General features: G+C 52.1%; 1 protein-coding gene across 2 annotated transcripts in view; it reads left to right on the forward strand.

Moving 5' to 3' along the window:
• VWC2 (von Willebrand factor C domain containing 2) overlaps positions 1-24,943 on the forward strand; it is a 50,975-nt gene that overhangs the window by 20,592 nt on the left and 5,440 nt on the right. The window contains exon 3 of one of the 2 annotated variants that reach the window (XR_005084059.2): positions 22,382-22,775. Coding sequence is in view for 1 of the 2 variants with exons in the window: in XM_037156040.2 (XP_037011935.2) it covers positions 22,382-22,533 (152 nt within the window). In the remaining variant the exon portion in view is untranslated. Of the gene's footprint in view, positions 1-22,381; positions 22,891-24,943 lie in introns of those variants that run through there. The other variant, XM_037156040.2, reaches the window with a different exon arrangement.

Consider the following 24,943-nt stretch of genomic DNA (forward strand, 5'->3'; position numbering starts at 1 on the left):
ACTTCTAGCCTGGACCAGCTGACTTGGAGAGCCATTCGGTGATACAGATCTGTGGCTCTTCGACCCGAAGGCATGGCCGTCTCAGACGGCTTTGCTCAGCGAGCCATTCTGGGTGCCCAGGAGGAGTGGTGTTCTCGTCTCTCGTTAAGTCCTAGGTTTTCCCATTTTCCTCCGTCTTAGTTGTATAAGTCAGTCATTCAGGGTATTGACAAAAGCAGCACTTAAAACAAGGTGGACACATACTCTCTGAGCATGCGCGGAGAGAACACCCATGTCACCTTCCCCTGATGTGGATGAAGAGGCAGAAAATCCAGGCAGGGCACCTGGGAATCCCCAAGCCGTCCTGGAGCTGGGGGCAGGGTGGCTGGCTCTGGTCCTACCCACTGCCCTTCCTACTGGGTCCCCAAGGGGACCAGCAGACACATCGGGGCCTCACTTCCCTCATCGGTAAAAAGGGTAGATGAAATGGAAGAGCATACATATGAGCCTGCCTTTAAAAAGGTGTGTGTGTGTGTGTGTATGTACACATGAAGTCTGTCCGGAAAAGCCCAGCCATTGTTAATTTAACAAGAACAGTTTGCACAGCATCAATGTCACCTGGCAGCCAAGGAGAGTAGACTGGAATACACAGGTGTGAACAATGATGACGTAACTGTACTAGTCAGTGGGGTCAGTAAATGCCCTTGAGTGAGCATGGGTACTGTGTGGTCATCACATTCAAAGTGACTGAGCGAGTAGAACAACAAACCTGCATCCAGTTTTGCGTTAAGCTTGAGCATCCTCCATGGAAACTGTTCAGATGATTCAGCCGGCCTCAGCTACAGGCAGCTGGTGATTGGCAGCTTCACCACAACAACGCACCACGCAAGCATCACATCTTATGCAGAGTGTTTGGTAAATATTAAATCGCTCAGGTGACTCACCTCCCCTACAGCCCAGATTTGGAGCCCTGGGACTTCTGGCTTTTCCCCAAACTCAAATTGCCTTTGAAGGGGAAGAGATTTCAGACCTTCGGTGAGATTCAGGAAAATATGGTGGGGCAGCTAATGGCAACTGGGAAAACTGTGTGAGGTCCCCAAGTGCCTACCTTAAAGGGGACTGAGGCATCATTGTCCTTTGTACAATATTTCTTGTATCTTGCGTCTTCTTCAATAAATGTCTCTATTTTTCATAATACATGGCTACCTTCTGGACAGACCTCATATATTTATTTATTTATCTTAAAGGAAATACCTTAGCAAATAAAAGAAATGTGACTAATATTCACAAAACGTGTCTCACATTTCCCCCTAAAAACTTGAAATTCATTTATCTCCTAAAATTAGGTTTCATGGGCCCCTTTGAAAGGCTCAGCACGCACTGCCTCCCGCCTGTCCCCAGAGTCTTCTGCTCCCCACCCCCAGTCTGTCCCCAGGAGGGCTCCTTGCTGAGCTGTGGTCACACCCTTCCCCTGGGCCCTGGAGGTGCCCTGGAACTCCACCTGTTTTCAGCCAGCGGTGCCAACGTCTGTCTCCTGCTTTATGGGTGAGGTGCTCCTTGCCTTCCTGTTCACGGGACACGCTGTCAGTGCCCCCACCCCTGTGGCCTATGCCCCCCATGTTGTCAACCATGTCGACCTGTTTCTCCAGGGACAGGAGCAGCCCCAAGGGCCGGGGCACAGGGCTTGCCCGTTTCATACCCGCCTCGCCCCTGGCACACCTACATGGGGGCTGTGGGGACTGCGAAGCAAACTAAAATCTTTCCAGAAGTATTTCCGAGGTTGCAATTTTTTCTAAATAAAATGAGCTGAGAGAGACCAAGCTTCCCGTCCTTTCCAGGACACTGCAGCCCAGCCGAGCTCCCCAAATCCCCGCAGGGAAGTCTGCCCTTTCAGCTCCTGTGAGGACCTTTTGACCCTTTGCCCCCCAGGCACCCTACGCTCTGACCCATCTGGAGCACCATCACCCGGGCGCCCATCACCGGAGTGCCCGGCGCTCAGTGTCCGAATTCGGTGTGAGGATAATGAAGATGCTCGGCTGGTTCCCACCGGCCCGGGGAGCGGTGGGAAGCCCGAAGCAAGGGCTCCAGCATTAGGATTTCGTGAGCAACGTGAGGATAAAAGGATATCAGTTTCGGCGAAATCAATTTTTATTCAGTCTAGGCTGACTTTAGAGGAACTTTGCACAGGAAGCAAATTTATCCTTAAAAAATTAAAATGAAATCCGGTGCCTGCCAGGGAGTCTTTTACTTGCTCAGGAAATGTCTCACTATTGATGTTTTGGCCACAATTTCTAATCCAGCTGATGCGAGTGTGGAGTTTGTCTTGTGTCCCGAAGGAGCACACACATGTTCAAACAGCACACACTCCTGTTCAAACGCAGGTGCTGGGAGCAGACAGGAGCACTCACCACACTGAACTCAGCCGTCCCCACCGTCCAGGTTTACCGTACCCCTCGCTCCTAACTCAACTGGCAAACACCTGTCGTTGGAAATTACTGAAAAGAGGAAAATTGACAATCACACTCCAGAGAAGCAGCCCGAGTCTGGGCTGGGACGTGGGGCAGGTCAGGGGTCCCGGGGAAGATCAGGGTGAGGACAGGGGGCCGCCGGCCTGAGCCTGGAGCTGGGTGCGGGGCCTCCCAGACAGGCTCTGAATAAAGATTTCTGTCTTGCAGCTAAACGCTTCATTAGCAATGTCTCCAAAACAAACAGAAAAAGGAATGAAATTAGGAGGAAGGTGAACATTTAGCAAACCTGTAGTATCGATTTTCTGTTTCACGGGGCTACTGATGCTGAACTTGGAATTTGCAGAGACTTTGTCCTGTCGTTGGCGGGGGAGGTGGTGAACAAATGAACTAGAAACACAGGTCTGCTCAAGGACCCTCGGCTTCCAGGCTTTGGGTCAGTCTCACTTTTAAGACTGTCTCGAGACAATGATGGAGCACGGGTGACCGTGGAAGAGGTGCTGGCCTATCCGTCACTCGGAGCCATGAATTCTCAGTGAGAGCCACTTACTCTCAATTAACTTCACTCTTGTTCAACTGCAGGGTTTTTGTGTTTGTACAAAAGTAAGGCAAGAGTCGTGAATTGTTGGCTATAGACGCAGAAGAAAGACATACCGAGAAATTAATGTTGGTTTTATATCAGCTTCTCATGTACTTCAGGTAGGAAATCAATTGAGTTATTTGCCAAAAACAAAGTCGGGTTACTTTTTTTTAAATTCAATGCCTGGAATCAAAACAAAGCTTTTGGAAATTAAGGTCATCAATGGTAGAATATCCATTGCTAGTGCTAATGCTGTTTCAGATGCGTTTTTGAAACTCCAGTGTTGGATGTAGAACTGCTCTATGCCTGAGGCTGTGAGTCAGCTTTGGTCAAAGCGGACCCTCCAACAAAGACACGACCTCACTGGCTTTGGGACACAGTGGAGGAGACATGATTTCAGGTGCATTGTGGGGCACGTAATCACCTCCAAATGAAGGTATCCTAGAAATAAATATCAAAGCAATAGTTGCCAAAAACTTTAAAATATTTTTACAAACATGTCTTTGTGTGAATAAAAAAGACATTTTCAACTTGCCCAGCCTCAGTGGCTCAATGAGTTGGAGCATCATCTTCTACCCCAAAAGGCTGTGGGTTCGATCCCTGGTCAGGGCATGTACAGGAGGCAAGCGATCGATGTTTCTCTCTCACATCAATGTTTTCTCTCACTCTCTCTCTCTCTCTCTCTCTCTACTTTTCACTCTAAAATCAATAAACATGTCCTGGATGAGGATTAAAAAAGTCCTCAGCTTCACAGCAGTGCCCCTTGTCCAGCTGGATTTTCTCCAGAAATGGTCAACACTTGGGAGGACTGGTTGGCATCAGCCTAGGTGCCGAACAAGGTGTTTTGACTCATTTTTTGTGTGTGTGTGAGTGGATTCTCTATATCTTGGCTGCCTGCTTCAAAATCAATGAGAAATCTTTAACACCAGTATTCAACAAATAGAAAAAAAAAAACCCTTCAGCTTTACAAGTTCTAGAAAGTTCCCGTGGTTGAGAGAAAAGTTCCAAACAGAGAGCGCCAAGCCCACACACAACCGGATTCCACAGGTGTTGAAGATTTAATTTCCAAGTTGTATTATTGTGTTTTGGAATGCACCAGTTTTGGAGAGGAAAATTCCGACTGGACTCATACTTGTAATTGGGTCTATAGGTATTCTTTTTGAAAAATAATTTTTATTGTTACTTCTTTAATGAATGACAGAGTTGGGAAGGTCTGTGACTTTTCCAACGTCTGAATTTAGCAAACAGAACTCAGAAACAGGGACCACTCACGTGGTAAACCTCGTCTTACGGTGTGTTCGTCAAGGCAGTTACTGTCCAGTGTCCTGGAGGTAGCAGGACCTCTGACCACCTTTGGCACGTCCACGCACCCAGCGGCTGAAAACAGGAAATGTCTTCCGTGAACAGACTTCCTGAGTGCACCAAATAATTGCATCTTTACAGAGAGGATTTTCTCAATTAAAAATGTACGCTTCAGAGGAGTCAATTTAATGGGCCCACGATTCCACATCGACAGCCCCAAAAACATTTGGATTCTGACTGTGACGGCACGGAGTTTGTGGATCGCCGCCGGGGGAACAGGCGCCTGGCCCAGACGTGGACGTGGCCTGTCCCCGCGAGCTTTTCAGTCGCTTTCCCGCCTCTCAGCGACGTCTCACAACTTCTGTTTCATAGGACCCACACAACTTCTGTCAGCTCAGTTCCTGGTATTATTTTTTGCTAATATTAGGTGGAAATGCTTTGCTCACTTCATTTGTCACTCTTTGTTGCTCCAGCATTGAAACACACTGGGTTTTTGCTGGTTAATCTTGCATCTTCCTAACCCCTGAGTAACCAAATTTATAAGACTTTCCGTCTTCATTTCCTCAATTATTTTCCTGCTTCTTTCGCTCTTTCTTACTCTTCTTGGATTCCTAATACCCGTGTGAAAATTTCTTGTGTTCTCACACACGCCTCTCCTTCATCTTGCTTCTTTCTGTTTATTAGATACTTTGTATTGCTATATGTTCGAGTTTACCGATTCTTTCTTCTGCCCTCTCTAAGCTGATGTTGAGTTCATCTAGTGATGTATTTTAAAATTCCAGTCTTTGGACTTTGCAGCTCCATTCCAATGGAGTGGAATGGAGTAGGAATTCCACTCTGTTTTTTAAGTAATTTTCAGATTCTTCTGTCTCTTATATGCTTGCTCATTCAGTTTCATTAAGACCATATTTTTTAAAAACCTTGATGCACACCTTACCAGCTGCCTTGATAAAGGGGAATCTAGCATCTAGACAGTGAGTTTGTTTCTTTGGTCTTTTTTCTTCAGCTCGGGGCAGGCGCATTATTGGTGTTTCTTTTTGTGGCTACTAATTTGTGTTTAAAGATGATACATTTTAGATACTGTGTTCCTCAAATCGGCATTTGGTTGTTTTTTTAGAGGATGATGGCTTTCTGCCCCAGTGGGCACCCGGCTCACGGGGATTCATGCTGTCAGCACGAACCCCAGGCCCCCACCGCCATGGGGTGCGGCTGCATCACCTGGCTCTTGGTACCTTCAGCTTCTCCGTTTTCAGCCCACACCCCTTGGGGTCTCACTGGGCCCGTGCACTTCACTGGCAGCCATGTGCTTGCACAGGTTATCCTAGAATCCAGGCCCAGCCTCCCTCTCTGTGTCCTTGCTCCCAAGCTCCTCTTCCTTCTTTGCATCCTCTCTGCCCATGGACCTGTGGCATCTGACACCTCCTGCCAGTGAGGCTTCAGCTTCCTCTGGCCCCAGCTGCACCCGTGCTGGGAAATCAGCGTGGTCCACAGAACAGCATCTTCCAAGATGCTGCTTGGTGGGCGCACTCGGGCTTTCACAGATGGACACCTCTCTCCTTCGCCCCAGTGTTTGGCTGGCAGCTGACCCTCCACTGCACAGGGACACAGGTGGGGCTTGTGGCTGGATTTTGTGTCTGGGCCTTTCTTGGCCCTCTCTCTTCAAGGAGTGTCTGCCTAAACTTCCTGGACCCCATCCCTGAGGTGGGAAGACTGACTCTGTCCTGGAGGCTGCAACTGTTCTGGGTTAGGACTCAAAACAGGGGGTTGGGAGCTCCCTTTGGAAAGAGCCACGAAGCCCTGATTTTTACCCTTTGTGGTCGGTGTCTGTTCAGAGTAGATGCTCCCAGGCTTCTGGCCTCTGTTTGTGGTGGTTCTCCATCGCCTTCCAGACATCATCATTTCTGTCTCGTCTTCACTGTGGCTGTCCGCCTGCACCACCACCATTGCCGGAAGTCTTCTACTTGTAGCTTGAAGTATGAAGCCATGATCCCCTTTTTTTTTTTAAATAAGCTCAATTCAATAGTCTTGCAAAATCTTGTAGCCAAAAAAAGAAAATAAATTGTGAAACTTTTGAAAATGGTGTATGTATTATGCGATCAGTGAATTGTCCGTGAGCTTTAAAAGGTGGGGCTCATCATAGCCCAGGATTCAGCAACGTTTGGTCCAACCAGGTGTTGCCGCGAGCACAGGACGTGCGGGCGGAGCAGCCCGGCTGCCATCCAGAGGGAGTGAGCACAGACCAAGCCTCACACGTCCCGGAGGAAAAAGCCTTCTCGGGGTTATTTTTGGCTGGAAGAAGAAATCATACTGAAATTATATGCTGTTTAGATATTAATGGAAATAAATATTACATGCCAGGACCAGTAATAATTATCAATATTTCATGCTTTACAAACCTGTTAGGAAACTGGAGCGGTTCTGCTTGAGAAGTCGTTAGTGCATTTCTAGGCCTCCGGACAGATTTGACGACTTACTGAAAGTCTGAAAAACTTTATAACAAAAGCTGACTTACAGAGCCTGAGACAGATTTGAATGCAAACACATATATGTGCATTTCTAAACAAGTACTACTGCCTGGTGGTAAAGTTAACGTTACATGGATTCTGTATGTTTTCCTAGGTAAAACTTCCATCTTTGTTTGGCGAGTCAGGAAAAATCGGATTATCCACAATTATGTTTATCTTGGTCTTATACACACTGTAGAGAGTATATACATGTCATCCTTTTAACCTTCCCAGGTTTTAATGTAACATTTAATGCATTTTTAAGTATTTTTACTATTTCTTGTTTAGCTTGCTATTTCATGCTCTCATAACGCAATTATGTGTCTCAGATTATGGGGGCGTTTTTCAGCAGGGCTAGCATTTCTGTGTGTTTAGATTTTATGTGCTTTACAATATCCTTGGGATTTTACAGCCCTTGCTGACACTTTGATACTCACGCGGTGGACGGGAGCTCCGTCCATTCCAGAACACTGGCATATGTAATCCGATTTGAAGGGGTTTTTTTATCATTGGCAAAGTTGTTTGACTGACTTTAAATGCACGTTCATTTGTCTCGAGTGCCCCAGGGTCTCCTTTTTCTTTGGAAGAGCCCAGCCCATTTCGGTTCCTCACTAACCCCGAGCTCTGAGTCCCCTCACATCCGGCACTGTCACCAGTGTTTGTTGTCCCGGTGTCGGTGTCCATCACTGCAGGATGGGTGACTTCACGTTTCCTCCCTGCGCGTGAGGAAATCACGGGACTAAATTTGTTTCCTAGGATGTTATCATGTTCAAAAGAAAGTTCCTTTGTTTTCCTGCCATTCTCACCATCATGCTGATGATTAGCAGGCGGCGTCACTCAGGAGGCCTGCCTGGCACGAGGGACAGTTCCGAGCCCTCTCTGTGCCATGGCCTGTGGTCCCCTGCCCTCCCCTTCACGCTGAGAGCCTTTTGCGGTGGGGCATTGTGACATCCGTCTGGACACCCCCTAACACTGTCACCCTTCGGTTTTCCGTGACAGAGTGCAGTCCTTCCCTCATTCTGTTCTCTGAATATGTTTTCACAGTGAGACTTGTTTGCAAAGTTTTCATCAAGCTTTTATTGCAGCATAATTTACATACAATAAAATGCACAGATCCTAATCACTGATTTACATTTTCATAATCACGAACATCCCATCACCCCAGTGTACATCTAACCGTCACCCCAGAAAAATGTCTTTGTGTCCATGATCACTTGATTCCTGCCCCACCCCACTCACCAGAGAAACTCGCTCTCCGATTCCCATCTCTGGAGGGAATTTGTGTGTCCCTAGACTTTATGTAAGTGGAGCTGTACGTGAGATGTTTGCATCCGGCTCCATTCATCCAACACGGTCATTCTGAGATTCAACAAGCCCATGGTGCTGGGCTTGTTGGCATTTGGTTTCCTTTCCTTGCCGAGTGCTCCAGTTTGTACATCCCTCCCTCCCCCTGCTGATGGGCTACGTTTGTGATGAACACAGTGCCATGCACATGTTTGTGCAGTCTGTCTGTGCACACGCACCTCTATGTCTCTTAGCTGAGTAACAGGGAGCAGGTCCAGAGTCACATGTCACGAGAAACTGACCATGACCGTAGAGTGTGCACCGCACCACACTCCCACCGACAACGTATGATGGTAACTCTCCTCACCAGCTCAGGGCAGCCTGGCAGTTCTTCAGCAGTGCTGCCCCTCCCCAAACATCCCCTCCACCCCCACACACTCGGTGAGCCCTGGGAAGGGTGGGTGTCAGGGTACACACTGCCTCCTGGCTGGCGCTCTCTCCAGCCTCACGCATCAGGCTCTCGGACGCACAGACATGAATGCTGGCGAGTGCAGGGCTGCCTCCTGGCCGGTCACTCTGCCAGCCCTGCGTGCATGTCCTCTCTCTCAGGAGGCAAGGCACCTGCTGGCTGTAGCCCACCTGGGCCCTCTGCACCCTTAGCTCTCTGGAGGTTAATGTGTTGCAGGAAGGATGGCACCAATCCCAGCTCTGCTTTTGGAGGCTGTCTGGCTGCTGTTCCAGGTCAGGGGGTGCAACTGCCCCTTGAGATGTCCTGTGCTCCCTGCAGCAGCGCCTGGTCATGCCTGACTCGGAGACCAGCAGCCAGCCCTCGGGCTATTGCTCTTCTGGTTCATCTGCTCTCAGATCTCCATAGCTGCTTGTGGTGGTTTTTACAGCTGTGGGTGGTGTGCACAGATTTCTCTGGTGGCCCCCAGCCACTGAGACTTTGCTCTTCTGACTCCAGACCACAGTCAGCCTTACGAGGGTGGGTGGGTAGGTGGGGATGGCATTGGCAGCAGTGATTTTCTTTTTCTTGTGATGGTTCTGCTCTGCTCTTCCCTCCTCCAGAACCTGCAGGAGGAAATCTGAGGCACTCTCCTGCTCTTTTGTCCTAGTGAGTCGTACAATATATGTATGTACTCTTACAGTTAAAAAGTATCTTCAGTAAGTAGGGTTCTCCGAACAGAAGAGAAGCTGTTTCCTGAGGAGTCACTCGCACGCAGGGCGCTGGTGCCACGTGGTGCTAGAATTCTCCCATGTCCCTGGTTTCTTGACTTCGTCACCTGTGGAATTGACTGGATGTGACTTCGAAATTTGCGCATTTGCCTTTTGTAACTGTCGGGATTCCTGTCCACTTGGCTGATGACACTTTTTCAGGGCTGGTGCGTATCTGGGGTGGCGCTTTCAGAGTGTCTCTCACTTTCTGGAAGGTTCGCCAGTCCCTAAGTGCCCGGGACTCCGCTGCTCATCACGCCTGGTGCAGTGTTGCACGCTGGGCGCTTCCTCCAGGGAGGCCTCTTCCTGCTTTTGCTTCGGAAGCCGCTCTGGCTCCGGGGCGCAGGGCTCCGCTCCGCGCTGTCTGCTCTGCCCGTTGTCCCAGCGGACATGTCTGACATGGGCGGTTTTGAGGTTTTAACCTCGAGTGCTCTTTGTCATTGTGGTCATTTGCCTTGCTGTGGATTTTTTCTTCTGAAGTGGCATGCTTTGTGCTTAGATTGTTGCCGTTTTAAATGATTAATTTTCTCAGTGGAGGTCCCAAAGAGGGCCGATCCATCCTGTCTGGACACTGGGATTTCGGGGGGACAGGACGAATGCAGTGCACGCATTCCTCCTGGAGAGGAGCTGTGCAGGTTTTCAGGGAGGGATGCGATGGTCCAGTGCTTGTTTGAGGCACAGGGTGGGATGGGTTCTGCCTGAGCACCCCCCCCCCAGGGTGGATATGCAGGCGGCAGGTTCATGCTCGGTGCAGGGGGAACTCCTAAAGAAGAGGGCTGCTCCCACAGAAATGGAGGCTGAGGAGGGGGACCCAGCAGGGTGGGAGCCATGCTTCCCCAACAGTGAGATCCATCATACCCACCCCACTCTATCCACGAGATGCTGTGCTGCTGGATAAAAAATCCTGAACAGGAAAGGAAGACTTGTATTCAAAGAGATTTTCACAAGCGGAAAGAGATCATTGCTGGGGGTCGGGGTGGGGCGACATTGTCCCCATGAGGCCTGCGAGCCCCTGCAGTTGGCCAACAGGTCCTGGGACAGAGGCAGGACAAGGCGGAGAGAACTGGGGCTGGACAGAGGGGCAATGGTGGGACAGCAGATCAGAGGACACTTCCCCGGGGCCCAGCCTGTTCCGGCCCGGGCCGAGCTGTGTGCTGCATGGGCTGAGGACGTCCCCGTGGTCAGGGGCCTGGAGAGAAGCCCCCACGCTTCATGTTCGCTTCTTGTTCTGGTTCACCAGGGAGGATGAGAACATCCCACTAAGTACTTACAAGGAGAAAATAGGAGTTGGAGGAGCTGTGTCTGGTCATGGAGGGGCCAGGAGGCATCTGGGAGCCTCTTCTGAGCCCTGCAGGAAAGGACAGTTCTTTGCCATCATTCGCTTTCCAGAACACAAAAGGGAGTGTGGGGAGGAGGTCCTTGACCCCCAGATAAAATTCTATATTGTTAAGATTTGCTCTGGTCTTGCTCGCTGCTGGACAAGGAGCTTCTCAATCATCACAGTTGTTAAGTTCTCCTCAGTCACTGATTGCGTGCCCACCAGATGCTCCGTGGAGCCCCAGGATTAAGCGTGACAGGCCGAGAATGGGGCCAGCCCCAAGGAGGCCACACTCTACGAGTGTTTCACGCAGACCAACATTTCCAGAATTGCGACCGTGGCCCATGCGTGTCTCCAGTGGGAAACGCACCAAGTCCAGGAACCAGGTGGCCGGACCCGGGGTGGCAATCGGAAGTGCAGCACGGTCCGGACAATGAGACCTACGGGCCGGTGGGGTTGGGGCAGGAGCAGTGCGCAGGCCAGTGGCGGGGAGGTCGGCCTGAGCAGCGGGGTGGACGGGCTGGGTGTTTGTTGGGAAGAACGTGGGCAGGTGCCGCGTGGTGGTGGGTGTGAGGAAGGGGTTCGGATATGGATGTGTTATGTTTTACAAACCCACTAGGGGTCCAAGCAACTTTGTCAAGTAGGTGGTGGGAGTTGGGGGTTCAGGAGTGGGCCAGACCAGAGAGGCACCTGTGGAGGTGACTTCTGGGTCATCGAGTTCAGGGGCCAGGTGTAGGCTTGGCACCTTGGGTGCAGTTATTGACTGGTTGGTGGGTAGGATTCAGCAGTGGGGGGGGGGGGCTTGTTATTTTCAGCACCTTCCCCTCTGATCCTTGAGCAGCAGGGTTCTCTCTGCTGAATGACACTTTACTGGCTCTGTGTGCTGTGGGGCGAACGTCCAGGCTGACCCGGCACAGTTGATTGGTGTGTCCCAGGGTCCTCTGTCTGTCCTCTCTCTCCCCAGGGGCCAATTCACTCCTGGGGAGGGGGCGGTCTGTGGGAACAAAACCGTTCAACGACGTGTCGAGTGGGTCTGGGCGGGTCTGGGCAGCACAGTGTTCATCACACACGGAGGACCCCGGGCTGAGACGAGACAGAGCTCCTGTCAGTACGCAGCTGGGCACCAGGGGTGCGAGAAAGCTGAGTATCCCACCGATCTGCAAGCCCTCCTAGGTGTCAGTGTCTGCACTACATACAGACGCGTCCCTAGAGAAGACGATGGGGCCGAGGTTCAGGAAACCCTTCCCACAGCAAATGCAAAATACTGAATAATTATACATAGTTTGTTTCATTTTTGAACACACTAAACAGAGTAAGCAAGTCCCTCGGGTCCTAGAAATGAAGAGAGAGGTCAAAACCAGAGTACTGCAGGACGGTCAGCACTGCAGGCCCTGGGCACCTGGGGCGGGCCACAGGCCCAGAGACCGGCACTGCGACCTCACGTGGGAACAGAAGTTTGGCCGTCAGCATGGGTGTCCGCGGGTCTAGAACACGTCCACCAAATCCAGTGTTTGGTCCAGGCTGTGCATGCTGACGGAGGGTCAGGGTGGGCAGAGACGCTTCAGCCTGTGACTGTGTGGGGTTGGGGTGCAGTTTTCCCACACACACTGTGGGGGTGCAGTGTGAAAAACAGGGTTAGAAATTGTCGGTGAACAGCTGCGCTGGACACTTGACCCAATCGTCCTCTGTTGACCGCTGCCGTGGGAGCTCCCAGTGCAGACGCAGCTGGACTCCGGCTCTGGCCAAGGGGAGGGTGCCTCTAAAGGAAGAAGCATGTGGGGGCCATGGGAGGTGAGCAGTGGGGACAGGAAGGGCACAAGCTACAGGGAAATGGAAAAGGACAGAAGAGTGTCGACGTGCTATCCCAGATGACAGTTTGGCTAGTCGGTTGGAACCAGGCAGCAAGAAGCAGTGTCATGCCTTCCCCAGCAGACTGGGCAGAGCTTCCTGGGGGCAGGCGGGCGGGGACGGGGCCCCTGGCGACAGCCTGGATCCCGGCAGTGGAGGGAGGCCCAGGCCCGTCTCCCACAATGGGGCTCCGGAAGCCCTCGGTGCCCGGTGGGAGGGCGTGCGGCGCAGGAGCACATTCAGTCTGTAGACTTCTGGGGGCAAGGGGCCCGAGCCGCCAGGTGGGGGCATTTCCACATGTCAGGAACCAAGAGCCCCAGAGAACATGACACTGTGGGCCGCCTGTAAGGTTGTAACTAAAAATAATAAAGAAACCCAAGATCGGGCGTGAAACAAGAGGGAAAGGTACAGGAAAGCGATATTTAGAAGAAAAAAAGACCTGAGGGCCAGCTATAATTGTAATCGAAATTCTATAAAACTGAGAAAAATAACACAGTGAATAATTTTGTGCAAGAAACATTGAAACTAAGTGAAATAAACACTTTTTGAGAACTAAAATTTTCCAAAATTGGCTCAAGAAAAAAAGGTAAAAATCTTATTAGATTTTGTTTTTTTTTTTTAATCTGCTCACAAAGAACAGGTCCAGATTGTACTACAGGTGGGTTTTGTTAAATCTCAAGAAGCAGGAGTCCTTCACATTTTTTTTGAATAAAGGATATAACTCTCCCAAGTCCTTATAGGCCAACAAAACAAAACAAAAACAAAAACCTTGCAGAAAGACAGTGTCTGTAACTTAGTGTTACATGCCTAAATACAACAGTTACCACTTAGAATACTGTCAACCAAATCCACGAACATGGACCGCACACACGTCGTGAGGAGACCATCAGTCACACAGACCTGTTAAAGAAGAAAGCGTGTGATTTTTCCCAAATGTTCAAAAGAAATAGCTGACAGTTTCCGTCCCCATTCGTGACTAGAAAGTAGAACAATCATAAATAAGAAGAAATGCAAAGTTTGGGGGCCTCAGTGGGCTATGCAAGCAAACAAAACCCTAAGCAAATCCACTTAAAGGAGAAGCTAAGTATTCTCTGCAAGGAAAAGAAAAGAATAACCATTCTCACCAATTTCTAAATTCAACACTTGATTAAATCTTAATAAATACGAGACACGTAGTTAACAGGAAAGCAATACAAAGTTGAAGATGGAGGAAGCAAGTTTTGTTCACAGGAGGGGGGATGCACAAAACCCAGAGTCTGTAGCGGAACCATCGGAACTCACCGGGGAGCTCACTGAACTGACACAGGACCACAGTCAGCAGGCCCGCAGGCCAGGAACCGCTAATTAGAAAACGGGATACAACAGCTACAACAGGCTTTTCCATTATTTATGGGCAGTGGAGGGATGGAGACAAACGGCTGTGGACTCTCTGTCCTAGAAAGTTATTCATACTTCAGTTCTTCTTTACATATTTACTTTAATTTGCTATAATGACCATTATTTTTTAAACAGAAGGAGCACTAAAAATGAAGCCTTCCCAGTGGCGTCACAACTGAATTTCTTATGCAGAAAACTGATGACAGTGTGAATTGCTTCCCGAAGAACATACAGCTGCCCGCTTATCCGCTCCTGGCTGTTAAGCAGTGGCTTGTCGATGACAGTGACCGGGACCTGGAGGGAGGGGCCGTACTAGGTCACACGTTTTCCTTCCGAGGTTAACCGGGAACGGGGGACACTCTTCCCCCATTGACCCGATATGGCATTACGCCATCAAACTCCACTGGGACAGAATATTTTGTACAGATATCTCAGGAACTGTATTAATATCTATAAAAGCAAAATGGTCAAAAAATTGAAGAAAAATAAATTGAGACATAAATGTGTGGGTTGATGGCTTTCATTAATATTTTGACACAGGTGTTGTTATCTGTGGCTTTTATGCAAACCACAGGGGTGCACAGAAGTTCTGTTACTCAGGGGTGCACAGAAGTTCTGTAAATTATCTGGAGGTCTGGCAAAACCATTCAGAATTTTAAGGCACAGAAGACGTGTGTGTGCACGCACCCTGGAAAGGAAAAGAAACCGTGTGTCCATACGCAGGAAGCGACCTTCTCACACAGAACCCAGGCCACAGGTTCACCCCACCTCAGTTCTGCCCCTTGAACAAAATTTCAAAAGACACGAGAAGGTGGCGTCGTTTGTTGCTAAAGAACATGGTCAATAATGACTTGGAATTTTACTTTTTGGACCCTACGTCTATTGCTTTGTGTGACATTAAAAGTTGGTTTACAGAGAACAGGAGGCAGCTACTGAAGTGAGTTGAGAACCTGAACGAAAGTGACCCACTTTCCAAACGTTTTTATTAAATGTATTCCGCAGAGATGCGAGGGCTTGAAATGAAGAACTGCAGCTGTGGTCTTCAAGGGGTGGGGCGTGGAAATACCCACTGCTCTGCGGGGCTCAGGGGGCCCGGCACACCGCCTTGGGTAATCAAATGTAATTACATGTGAACATTTTTGGATTAATTGCTGGAAATGTGTCTATCTTTTGCAAAAACTGTTATTAATGCCAGGAGACCAATCACAATGAGTAACCTCGCTGCGTTTTCTCTGTGCTGGGAGAGAACATGGTGTCCCCGGGGATGGGTAAAGGGTTTAGGGCCCCTCTTAGCAGCTAAAAATGTAGAATGACCCTTCCCCTGAAGTGCGGGGCATGGGGGTGGACAGTCCCGGATGAAGCTCCAGCTTGGCTGGCGGGGAGCTGGACTCTTGCTCGGGGAAGCCCCTGGCGTTCTGGGGCTGGGTTGGAGATCAAAGTCGACAAGTGTACATGAAAAATGAGTTGTACCAACTGCACCCTATGCCATTTCTGAAAGACTTAACAAGGCTCACGCCAGACAGAGGTGACAAAGACATTTAAAATTTAAATGGGAAGCAAGTTGAGAGGACAGAGAGGAAAAATAAATCCAGTGGCAAGGTTATGACCCTGAAGGTCACATCCGCTTATTAGAGATGAAATGCAAAAATTTTTTTTGCATTTTCTACTAACCAAGGGGAGAAATCTGATCCCTTCCACGATCCATGGTGCTAATAAATGAAGAAAATGCTCCGTAGAAGGAACCTAGTTACTTCCTTTTCTGAGGCCTGAGTGAGATGTTCCCTTCAGCCCTTATGATATAACACAATAAAAACACCTTTTCAGGTTACAAGCACAAAGGTCCTATGAACCCTGATGGGCTACGGCCCCTCACAGTGCGGTGGCATCCAGCCAAGGAGGTGTCAGAGTGCTCCCGTTGCGAAAGCAAGTCCCAGACACCCACGTGCTAAATGCACGGCAGCTACAGGGCGCAGGGCCGGAGACCCCGGGGTGCCCCCAGTCCTCCTACCAGGAGCTGGGAGGCAGGGCCGGAGGCAGGACACGGAGGGCTTCCTTCACCCACGCATTCGCAGCCGGCCAGGCACAGGGCCACGGCCGGCACCCTGCTCTTGGGCCCCCAGCCTCCACCCCCACGAGAAACATGTTTCTGTTGTCCCAGCCTCTCAGGTGGTGGCATTTTGCTCGTGTGAGTCACCCCTGAGGGCAGACACCCTGGCTCCTCTGAGGACGCAGCTTGTCATCTGCAAAGTGTTTTAGGAGAACAGTAGCCAGAAAGGTTGTCCTGGGGTGGAATCCCCTGCTCCCATGCTGCAGGGCTGCCAAGGTGGACACACAGGAAGTGTCCCCAGCCCCATATGTCCCCCCACTGTGTCCCCTGGTCCCCAGCCCCATGTGTCCCCCCCGTGACACCATGGCCACCCCACTGGCAGGTGGGCGCTTTGCAGTGTGGGTTCATGATTTCAGGAATGGCGGGGCCAATAGGCTGGAGACAATGACCATGGAGAAGGTCGCATGTCCTGCTCACCGTTCCTAGGACGAGGGCCCACCGCTGAAGCAGCAGGGTCAGTGGACAGGGAGGTTGGGGAGGACGTGGACAGAGCCACCCGTGGAGCTCCCGTGGGGCTCCCGTGAGGAGGTGTGGGCCGGGCAGGGCGAGCTGCTCCACCCAGCTGGTCAGGACTGCATCGGTGGCTGTCCCTGTCGTGTGGCCACACCGCTCAGGGATTGCATATCCCTGCCGCGGGCACCTCCCCCCAGAGCCTGGTCCAGCACAGCCGCTGGGGCCTGGGCCTCCCCCTGGGGGCCCTCACTGGACCCTCCTGTGTCCTGACTCCCAAGGAGCAGATGGGAGTGTGACCTGGATGGCAGTGCCCCCTGTGGGCAGTGTCCTTGAACTACAGGCTCTGGCTGGAACTGACCTTGGCGGATGACCTGCTGGTGGCCTGGGGGACTCAGGGGCATGTCCAGAGAGGTGGGCATCCCAGTGCGGTGCCAAGTGGACATGCCGGGTCTGCCAGATACCCACCTGAGCTGACAGCGGGCCCCGTTACGTGGACTGCCTTTAGGACGGCATTGGAGCTGAGGAGGGCAGAAGCAAGAGCCAAAGCAAAGCCTCGAAGCTTCCTGCCAACGTTGCACCTTCCCCGGCCTCTGTCCTGCTTTGGCTGCCCCAGCTCACTGCAAACGCCTGGCAGCCCCCCCAGGGCGCCCCCTGGCATCCCGTCAGCTCCCCCTTGTCCTCCGAGTCTCTGAGGGCCGACAGGAGCTTTGCGTTGCCGGCTCTGCTGCGTGGATGATGCCAATATTTATTTTTGCAGGACTTCCTTTGCGTTGTGAAAAATTGTAGAGACTACTTATGAAGTCCTGCTTCCTCACGCACACTGGTCATGTGGAAGTGTCATTGGCTTTGTGTGTTGATGTGATGGGAATGCGAAGTTCAGGTGGAGGGTAGGGATCCATCAGGGACTCCCCCCACCCCTCTTTGAGCTACCAGAGCCTCCAGCCCTGGATTTCCCAGCAGATAAACGAGATCCTGTGATCAGCGAGCCTTCGCCTCCGGCAGCCACTGCAGAGCTGGCGGCCTGCAATAAAGATTCTTTTACTTAGCTCAGGATCCTGTAACCCGCAGGGCTCCCCACGGCCCCACCTCCTTGGGTAGGCTGGCCCAGGTTTCTTAACAGGTGGTCTCTGGGCTCTGAACAGCAGCAGGAGCCCGCAGCCGCTGGCAGGCGCACATTTTCCCAGCCTCTGTCACTCACTGTGGCTCCACCTCCAAAGCCAGTTACAGGTTCAGCTGAGTCAGACCAATGGGAGACCACCTAGGGGTGTGGTTCAGGATGTGTGTGCAGGAACCTGGGGCAACGATCCCTTACCTCCGACATGCAGAACGCACCCCTGCCCCCCAGCTCCCCACAGTTCTCACCCAGCACCGCCCTGGTCCCCAGACCCAGGTGCCCATGACTGTGGGCAGCAACCCGTGGAGCTGTGGGGGACAGCGTCCTCGGGGTCTCAGCAGCCCTTTTGTGCAGCTGAAACTCTGTGAGGCACCCCCGATGCTTTCTTAGTTCTTGATAAAAGACCCTACAGCTGTACCTTGAGTTGACATTCCTTCTCCCTGGGCCATTTCTCCCTGAGGGCTGTCTTCCCATCAATGATGTGTGAAACGTGGAACAGCTTTATTTTTAAACCCAGAAAGTCCAGGCTTCCCAACATGCCTTCCAAAGTCTGCTAACAGGCTAAAGAGTTCCTTCTTTGGCTCATCCCTCTTCCCCCAGTAACACCCGGCCACGCAGCCTGGAGACCGACTCTCAGCCAGACCCTGCCATGAACGGGGCACAGCTTGGTCTTCCCAGTTACTCCAGGTGCCTGGCGTTTCACGGTCGGGCTCCGCTTGTCGCTTGTCCTGCCCAGACCAGCAGGTTCCTCACTCCTGTCCCACCCCCTGCCTGTGCCCAGCCCTGAGGCCCGTCAGGGGGGAAGGAGCAAAGCCCTGTTCTCTCTGAGGACGGAGAGATCCGGAAGCCCATCTGTGTCCCCGTATTGCTAAGAGACTCCTGATGGCCACTGGAAGCAGACACACAGGTGGCCGATGAAGTTTAAGCGGCCACACCCAGCGTTGCCCCCGGTCTGTCAGGCTGTCTCTCCAGTGTCCCGAGTGCACAGGGGAGCCTGTGAGGAGAGCCTTCCATTTTAGCCAACTTCCAGGAAGGGGTTTAGACAGAGTTTGCTCACTCACTATTAACAATCCCCTGGGAGATGATGGCACTGGCCGAAATGTCGCTAAAATAAATATTGAAAGATGAGTCACTCCTAAATGCTGCTGGAAAGAAAGATGTGAGAAAATGAGACAGGCCGTGTTCTCCTTTCACTTTGGGTCTGAATTTGGTACCAGCCTGGACGGCACCTACCGTGGAGCAAAGGAAGGGGGTACGGCGTCAGGCCACAGAGCACGAGGAGCTGCAGGCGCCACCAGGGAGCAGTGCAGCGGGCTCAGGGAACGTGCCCTGCGCTGGCATGTGCCACCCGTTTTCCAAATGAAGGAAGGCAAGGACCACTGAAGACCCTGGGGGAAGGGCCGGGTGCTGTGCCTGAGGGCATGGCAGGCCTGGGCACCTCAGTCTTCGAGTTCTGGACCCTGCGAAGGTGACCGGGGGTCCCAGGACGCACTGTCTGTTCACCAGAGCTGGGGGCAGTGGGGCTGTTACCAAGCGGATTGGGCCACCCACTGCCTGCAGCCACACCAGTTTGATTTTGGCCAAACTACACGAAAAATAAGAAAGAATTAATCCACTGCCTTCCCACCCCTGAACCTCTGCTCCCACACCTGTACAGAGGATGACTTCGGTCTCACACAGTCCTGAAAACAGGGCGACGGACGCCAGTGCTCCTTTAAGGCCGCACACGCCCATCGAAGGACCAGGTAGTTCCCAAGGGCTGTTCGTGGATGTGCTGTTTGAAGAACTCATATTTTATTTGGTGCTTCGGCGAAACCCGTCTTTGGAAAAGCCCTCCAGTGTTCGCCAAAGGCAGCTCCAGAAACAGAGCTGGGGGAAGAAGTTTTTTGTTTTCTGTTTTGTTGTTTTTTTTCATAAGCTTTGACATTTCATCCTATTTTAAGGTGCCCCTTCCTCCTCCCTTTTCTGACAGGCTTATCTGCATTCAGTCGTTACCTGTCAAGACAGTTTCCTTTGGCATGAATAAATACAGCACAATTAGCTTGAAGACGATCCTCTTAATTACAGTTGTGGAGTTGCTTTATTTACTCAGCCTTCACATCCAGGGAGCCCAGCACGACCTGCCAAGTCAACTTCAAACACAAAGTCTGCATTCACTGGCGATGCCTCTGATGTGCTCAGCTCAGGGCGGCTCTGTCTGATTCCTTGTGACAGGTTTGCAGGGTTCAAAGACATTCAGCTGTGTTGACTCCGAGGATGCAGGGATGCTTCAGAGCTTCCTCCTGGAAGGGCGGCTTCTGCAGAATTAGAGGTGGGACCAAAGGAGCTGGGGAGCAGGGGGCCCCACCAGCACCCTGCACGTGGCCAAGGAGACTTCAGACAGAGAGCACCACGGTGTGCTGGAAACCAAGGGGCCTCTCTGGCTCCGAGGCTGCCTTCTAGGGCAGGGTTTCGGTGATCAGAGCCCAGCATCTCAGTGGACAGATCCGCTGCGTGCCTGCCGGGACCATCCTGTTTATGGGATGGCACAGAGAGCCAAGGTGGGGCTGGCTGTCAGTTTTTCCCCAGGAGAGTTACCATGTTTTTGGCATCAGCTGCTTTTATTTAAGCCTTTGTTGTGTTGTGTTGTTATTATTTTGAAATAGATAATGGTTTCCACAGATGCTCCCGTCCTTTCCTCACCCCCTCCCCTGAGCACTGTCCCCATCCGGCTCCTCACCCCCACCTGCCTGAGCCTGTGCTGACGTCTGGGAACATGGCTAAAACACACGCATTGCACCGTTGTGGGGTCCAGTGATCCACAGCATTTAGGGAGGTTTTCCTTTCCTCTTGATTTCTTTTGCATAACTGAGAACATTTTATTTAATGTTTCCTTTCCATCAAAAGAAGACAATGGCACCATCTGGGGGCTCAAGTGTGACAAAGGGGGACGTCCCAGAACGTAGGACCCAGAGCCGAGACAGGTGAGGAAATGAAGAGGTGGCTGCAGGGTTTGCGGCCTGGACAGAGCCCTGGCAATGCACAGGGACACACTTGCAGACGCTTCATGCTGCCCCAAGAGCAGGCACTTTGCCCCTCCAGGTTGCCACACTTGGCTTTGGACTGTAGCCCCTAAACATTTACTGGAAGAAAAATTGTGGTGCAAATAAACTAGCAACTTGATGAACGTGATTCTGAAACATCCTGCTTCAGCATTCAGGAAGCCTGGGCTGGCCTCTGCGGCAGCGATGGCTGGCCCACGCACCACCCCTCAAGGCTCAAGTGTTGGAATACGGGCACCACCTGGCGCAGGCGGTGGCACTGGAACATCCGAGAGACAGATGCCCGCTTCCCAGACAGCTCCTGTCTGGCCCCAGCTGGTCCCTCTGTCTCGATTTCCCACCTGTGTGTTGAGGGAATCTGAACAAAGGTCCCCCCCGAGGTCTAAAATTCTCCAGTTCGAGCACTCCCAGCTTCAGCATCCCCCACTTGCCTCTGCCCCCCATTGCTCTGGATGAACAAAGGCAATGCGGAAATCTGGTGGGGGTAGCAGGAGGGTCTCCTCCCAACACCAGTGGGTCACGTGTCAGTGGCTGATACAGTTGGTAGTTCTGTAATCCAGGTCAGGAAATAACCGAAACCCGAGGTCGACGTCACCAGGACACGTGAGCAGGGTGCTGTTGTCAGGAAGCATTTTGATGATTGGGCGCTTGGCCGTGGAGGTTAGTGAGTGACCTCCCCATTTGGAGAATTGGCCTGTGCTGCCCCCTAGTGTTGCCTCTGGGCTCTGCACTTGCTGGGCAAAGGGGTCTACCGTACTTCCTGCTCATGTTTTACTGCTTCATTTTCCAGCACTGCTCTGTGGGATAGAAATGTCCACAGGTTTTAGTGACCGTGTGTGAGGGGAGACCTCCACGGCGAAGCAGGTCACCGCCACAAAGTTGTCAGGTGCTTTATCAAAGACCTGGCAAGCAGAGGAAGGGTGAGGGAGAATCGGAGCTCTCTGCCCAGGCACCAAGTCGGGCCTGTGTTTCAGCCGCAGTGGGGACAGGTGCTCATGTGTTGGAGGGAAGCTCAAGGGCAGGACCCAGGTTCACACCTGAATCTGGTGTGTGGGCCACAGCGTGAAACCATTTCTACTTGTTGGAGGTCTGTGTGACTCTGGAGTTCTGTCCTTGACCTTGAGCTCAGGTCACGTGTGGGGGTGGCACCGAAGCTCATAGTGGCTGCTGACCTCGGACCCCAGGAGTCCCTGGGGACAGGTGGGAAGACACAGCCCTGGTGGGTGCCAGACAGGGCTCCTCAGAGCCTGGCCCCCTAGAGTGGGGGTGGCAGCCTTGCCTAGGAATTTGTTTCCAGAGCGAACTTTCCAACCGGCAGCCAGAAGCTCTGGGGGAGGGCGGGCACCTGTGCTAGAGGCCCTACAGGGATGGTCCTGAGTCAAAGCCACGCCAGGTGCCGTGGGCAGGACACAGGTCACAAGCTATTTAGAACAGCTGGCTTAACTGCTCACTCTGAAAAGGGCTAGAAGGAATGAGAGTGGCTCTTTGCAGGTCACGGTTGTGTTTCTGATTACTTAGAATTAATTAACTCAAATGGTTGCAGATTTGGCCCGTGGGTAAGGCCCCCAAGTGGGACAATCTTGTGAAAATGGCAGCGTGTCAGGTATCACCAAACTTTAAATACCATTTGTCCTGTTCAGAAACAGTGTGGGGAGCTGCATGTTACTCACACAGTAACTTCCCCACTGCCCTCCGCAAGAGAGTGTGTGTGAACACGGGCCGTCAGGCTGACCACGAATGAAATACATGATACGCGTCCACGCACACACCATGAATCGCATCTCTACCTTGCAGGTCCCAATTGCTTTGCGGAGACAGCTGTGATCCCCGCCGGGAGAGAGGTGAAGACAGACGAGTGCACCATCTGCCACTGCACCTACGAAGAGGGCACGTGGCGCATCGAGAGGCAGGCCACCTGCACGCGGCACGAGTGCCGGCAGATGTAGCCCCGGGCCGTGGGCCGCGCCGGCCTCTGCCGCAGAGGGCACTCCTGTGGCGGACGCGCGGGCTGGCTCTGTGGGCGGCCCCTGGGGCGGAACGGACTGTGGATGGGGAACCGTGGAAAACTGTGGGTACTTTTGCATTTCTTGGTCACAGCCACTGCAGGAGGAGGAAGTGTGTGCATTTCAAAGCACCTCCGGGAACTCAAGGCTCGAGGCCCCTCCCTGAATAAATGTGCATTTTAGCGGTGAGTAGCGCAGTGCGCTGTTGCGCATGCACGGTGTTTGCGTGGTCCCTCTGTCAAAGAGCTCACACAGGGGTGTTCTAGAGATGCCGATTAAAGATCCGTGCTGCCAACCGTCCCCGCCGTGGACCTGGTGTCTTTTCCGGCTCTAACCCCGTCACCGGTGTAGCTGATTCCCTCCCCACCACAGGGCTGTGCGTGCATCGATGGATCCTGAAATAAGAGGGCTGATTTCTCCTGAAATCCTGTTCCCATTCCGTTCCCTTTCACAGCTGGGTCTAGCATCTCTCCTCGGAAGATCCTCTCTAATTCACTGCCCCCTGGACCACTTCCTGCTTTTGTAAACTCCGTGCTCTGTCGTGTGGGCAGTGTGGTTACCAGATAACTTAAGGGGCACTTTTGCCGTCTGTGCAAGGGCCCTACATTGGAGGGACAAAGGTATGTTTCATTTTCACTGGCATTACTGTCCCTCCTCCCCAGGACTTTAGACTGTCCCCTGACTGAGGGCCAGGTGGGCTGGACGGTGTGCGTCATGGTGCCATCAGGCTGGCGTAGTGGTAAAATCGGGGCCCCCTGGCATGTCTGGGGGGAAGTTAAGGCAAACGAGCTCCCCAGCGAGTCTGCACCTCAATCTGAATGTGGGACAGGAGCCTCAGCACTCCCCTCGGGGGGCTCTCATGTCTCCTCAGCATCACTGTCCACCTGTGTGATGGGCACCTGTCAGTCATGCCTCCACAGCAGGGGGACAGGGCAGTTTTTCCATCCAGTGGGCTCGAACAAACAATGCGGAAGGCCACCTGCCCCCTACATCTGTCCCGTCATTGTGGGCCACTCATTCCAAGGCCCACCAGTCTGGGCAGGAGATAAAGGAAGCCACTCCAAGGCCCACCAGTCTGATCCATGCATAGTACAGGCCATTCCTGCCTTTGTCAACCTGCCAGCCCTTGGCACACGGAGGGGAAAGGGGGTGAGAGCCTGCGTAGGTGCAGGGGGAAGGGTGGGACGAAAGCCACTGCGTGAAGCCTGTGCAGGGCAAATACAAGGGTTCCCCCAAATCTAGACTGAGCGCCCACTGAGGGTAAATCACTGCGATGACAAGAAGGGGGGTGAAGCCCTGTTTCCTGCCTGCAGGACTCTGGGCGCTGGACGGAACTCGAATGAGAAATCACCGTGGGTGGGAAATTGCACCGGGGCGGGGGCTCAGCTGGAGCAAAGACACCTTCAGATGGCTTCCTGTGACCGCGCCCAGCACAAACCACAATGGCACCTCTTAGTCCTCTTCTAAAAGTCACGCGATGCTCATTAACCCATGTGACTAGAAATGTGCGGTTCCAGCAGTAAAGCACTGAAGTTCAAATTCTCTTTGCAGGCTCTCGCCCCAGTGCCTTCCACCAGGGCAGAGAGAAAGGCTTCTTTATGAATAAATACAGAACAAAAATTCTCCTCCAAAAGCTGAGACAGCCCCTGTGAAGAGGGGACAGCAGCTTTAAAGGCTGGCTGTTGCCCAAGGAGGACCTTTGCCCAGGTGGCCACTGCCCCTGGGCAGGACACTGACACCATTCTGAAAGGATGCTGTCTGGGCTAGGAATCAGGTCGCCAAAGCAGTGCGGGAACAGCATCCAGAAGAAGACACTCGAGAGGTCCAAGACTTCGGAGGATCTGCCAAGGACGAGAGGTGGCAAAAACCAACAGGGCTGGTCCACGTGGGAAGTGGCTTCCTCTGGGCATGGCTGCGGGGACACCGAGCAGCTCCTGGAGGGGGTTCCCAAGGGACTGACCAATGAGGGGGTGTGGGAACTGGGACAGGAACACAGAGCTGAAGAAGACACAAGAGAAAAGGAGACTGCAAGGAAAAAAAAAAGAACCTCAAGAAAATGCACAGTGAAGGGCTTGCAGAAGCATTTGGAGAATTCAACAAGGACATGTATATTTTCTACTTACACATGTTTATATCTTAAGAAAGGGAATCTAAAGAGAGAAATTTCCAGGACAGTATGAAGTGGATACAAATATAGATACAAGGATAACTAGAAAATGGACAGATCATGAGTTTTGTAAAGTACTCATGTATTTGAAATCTTCAGACTGGTGTTTCGTGTTCCCACACAGCACTGCATGGGAGGGGACGAGGCGGGCGGTCCTGGTGGAAGTGCAGTGGGGCGGGGGTGGTG

The sequence above is a fragment of the Artibeus jamaicensis genome, unplaced genomic scaffold (genome assembly GCF_021234435.1).
Source record: "Artibeus jamaicensis isolate MK-2021 breed Jamaican fruit bat unplaced genomic scaffold, CSHL_Jam_final contig_1016, whole genome shotgun sequence".
Taxonomy (NCBI): Eukaryota; Metazoa; Chordata; class Mammalia; order Chiroptera; family Phyllostomidae; genus Artibeus; species Artibeus jamaicensis.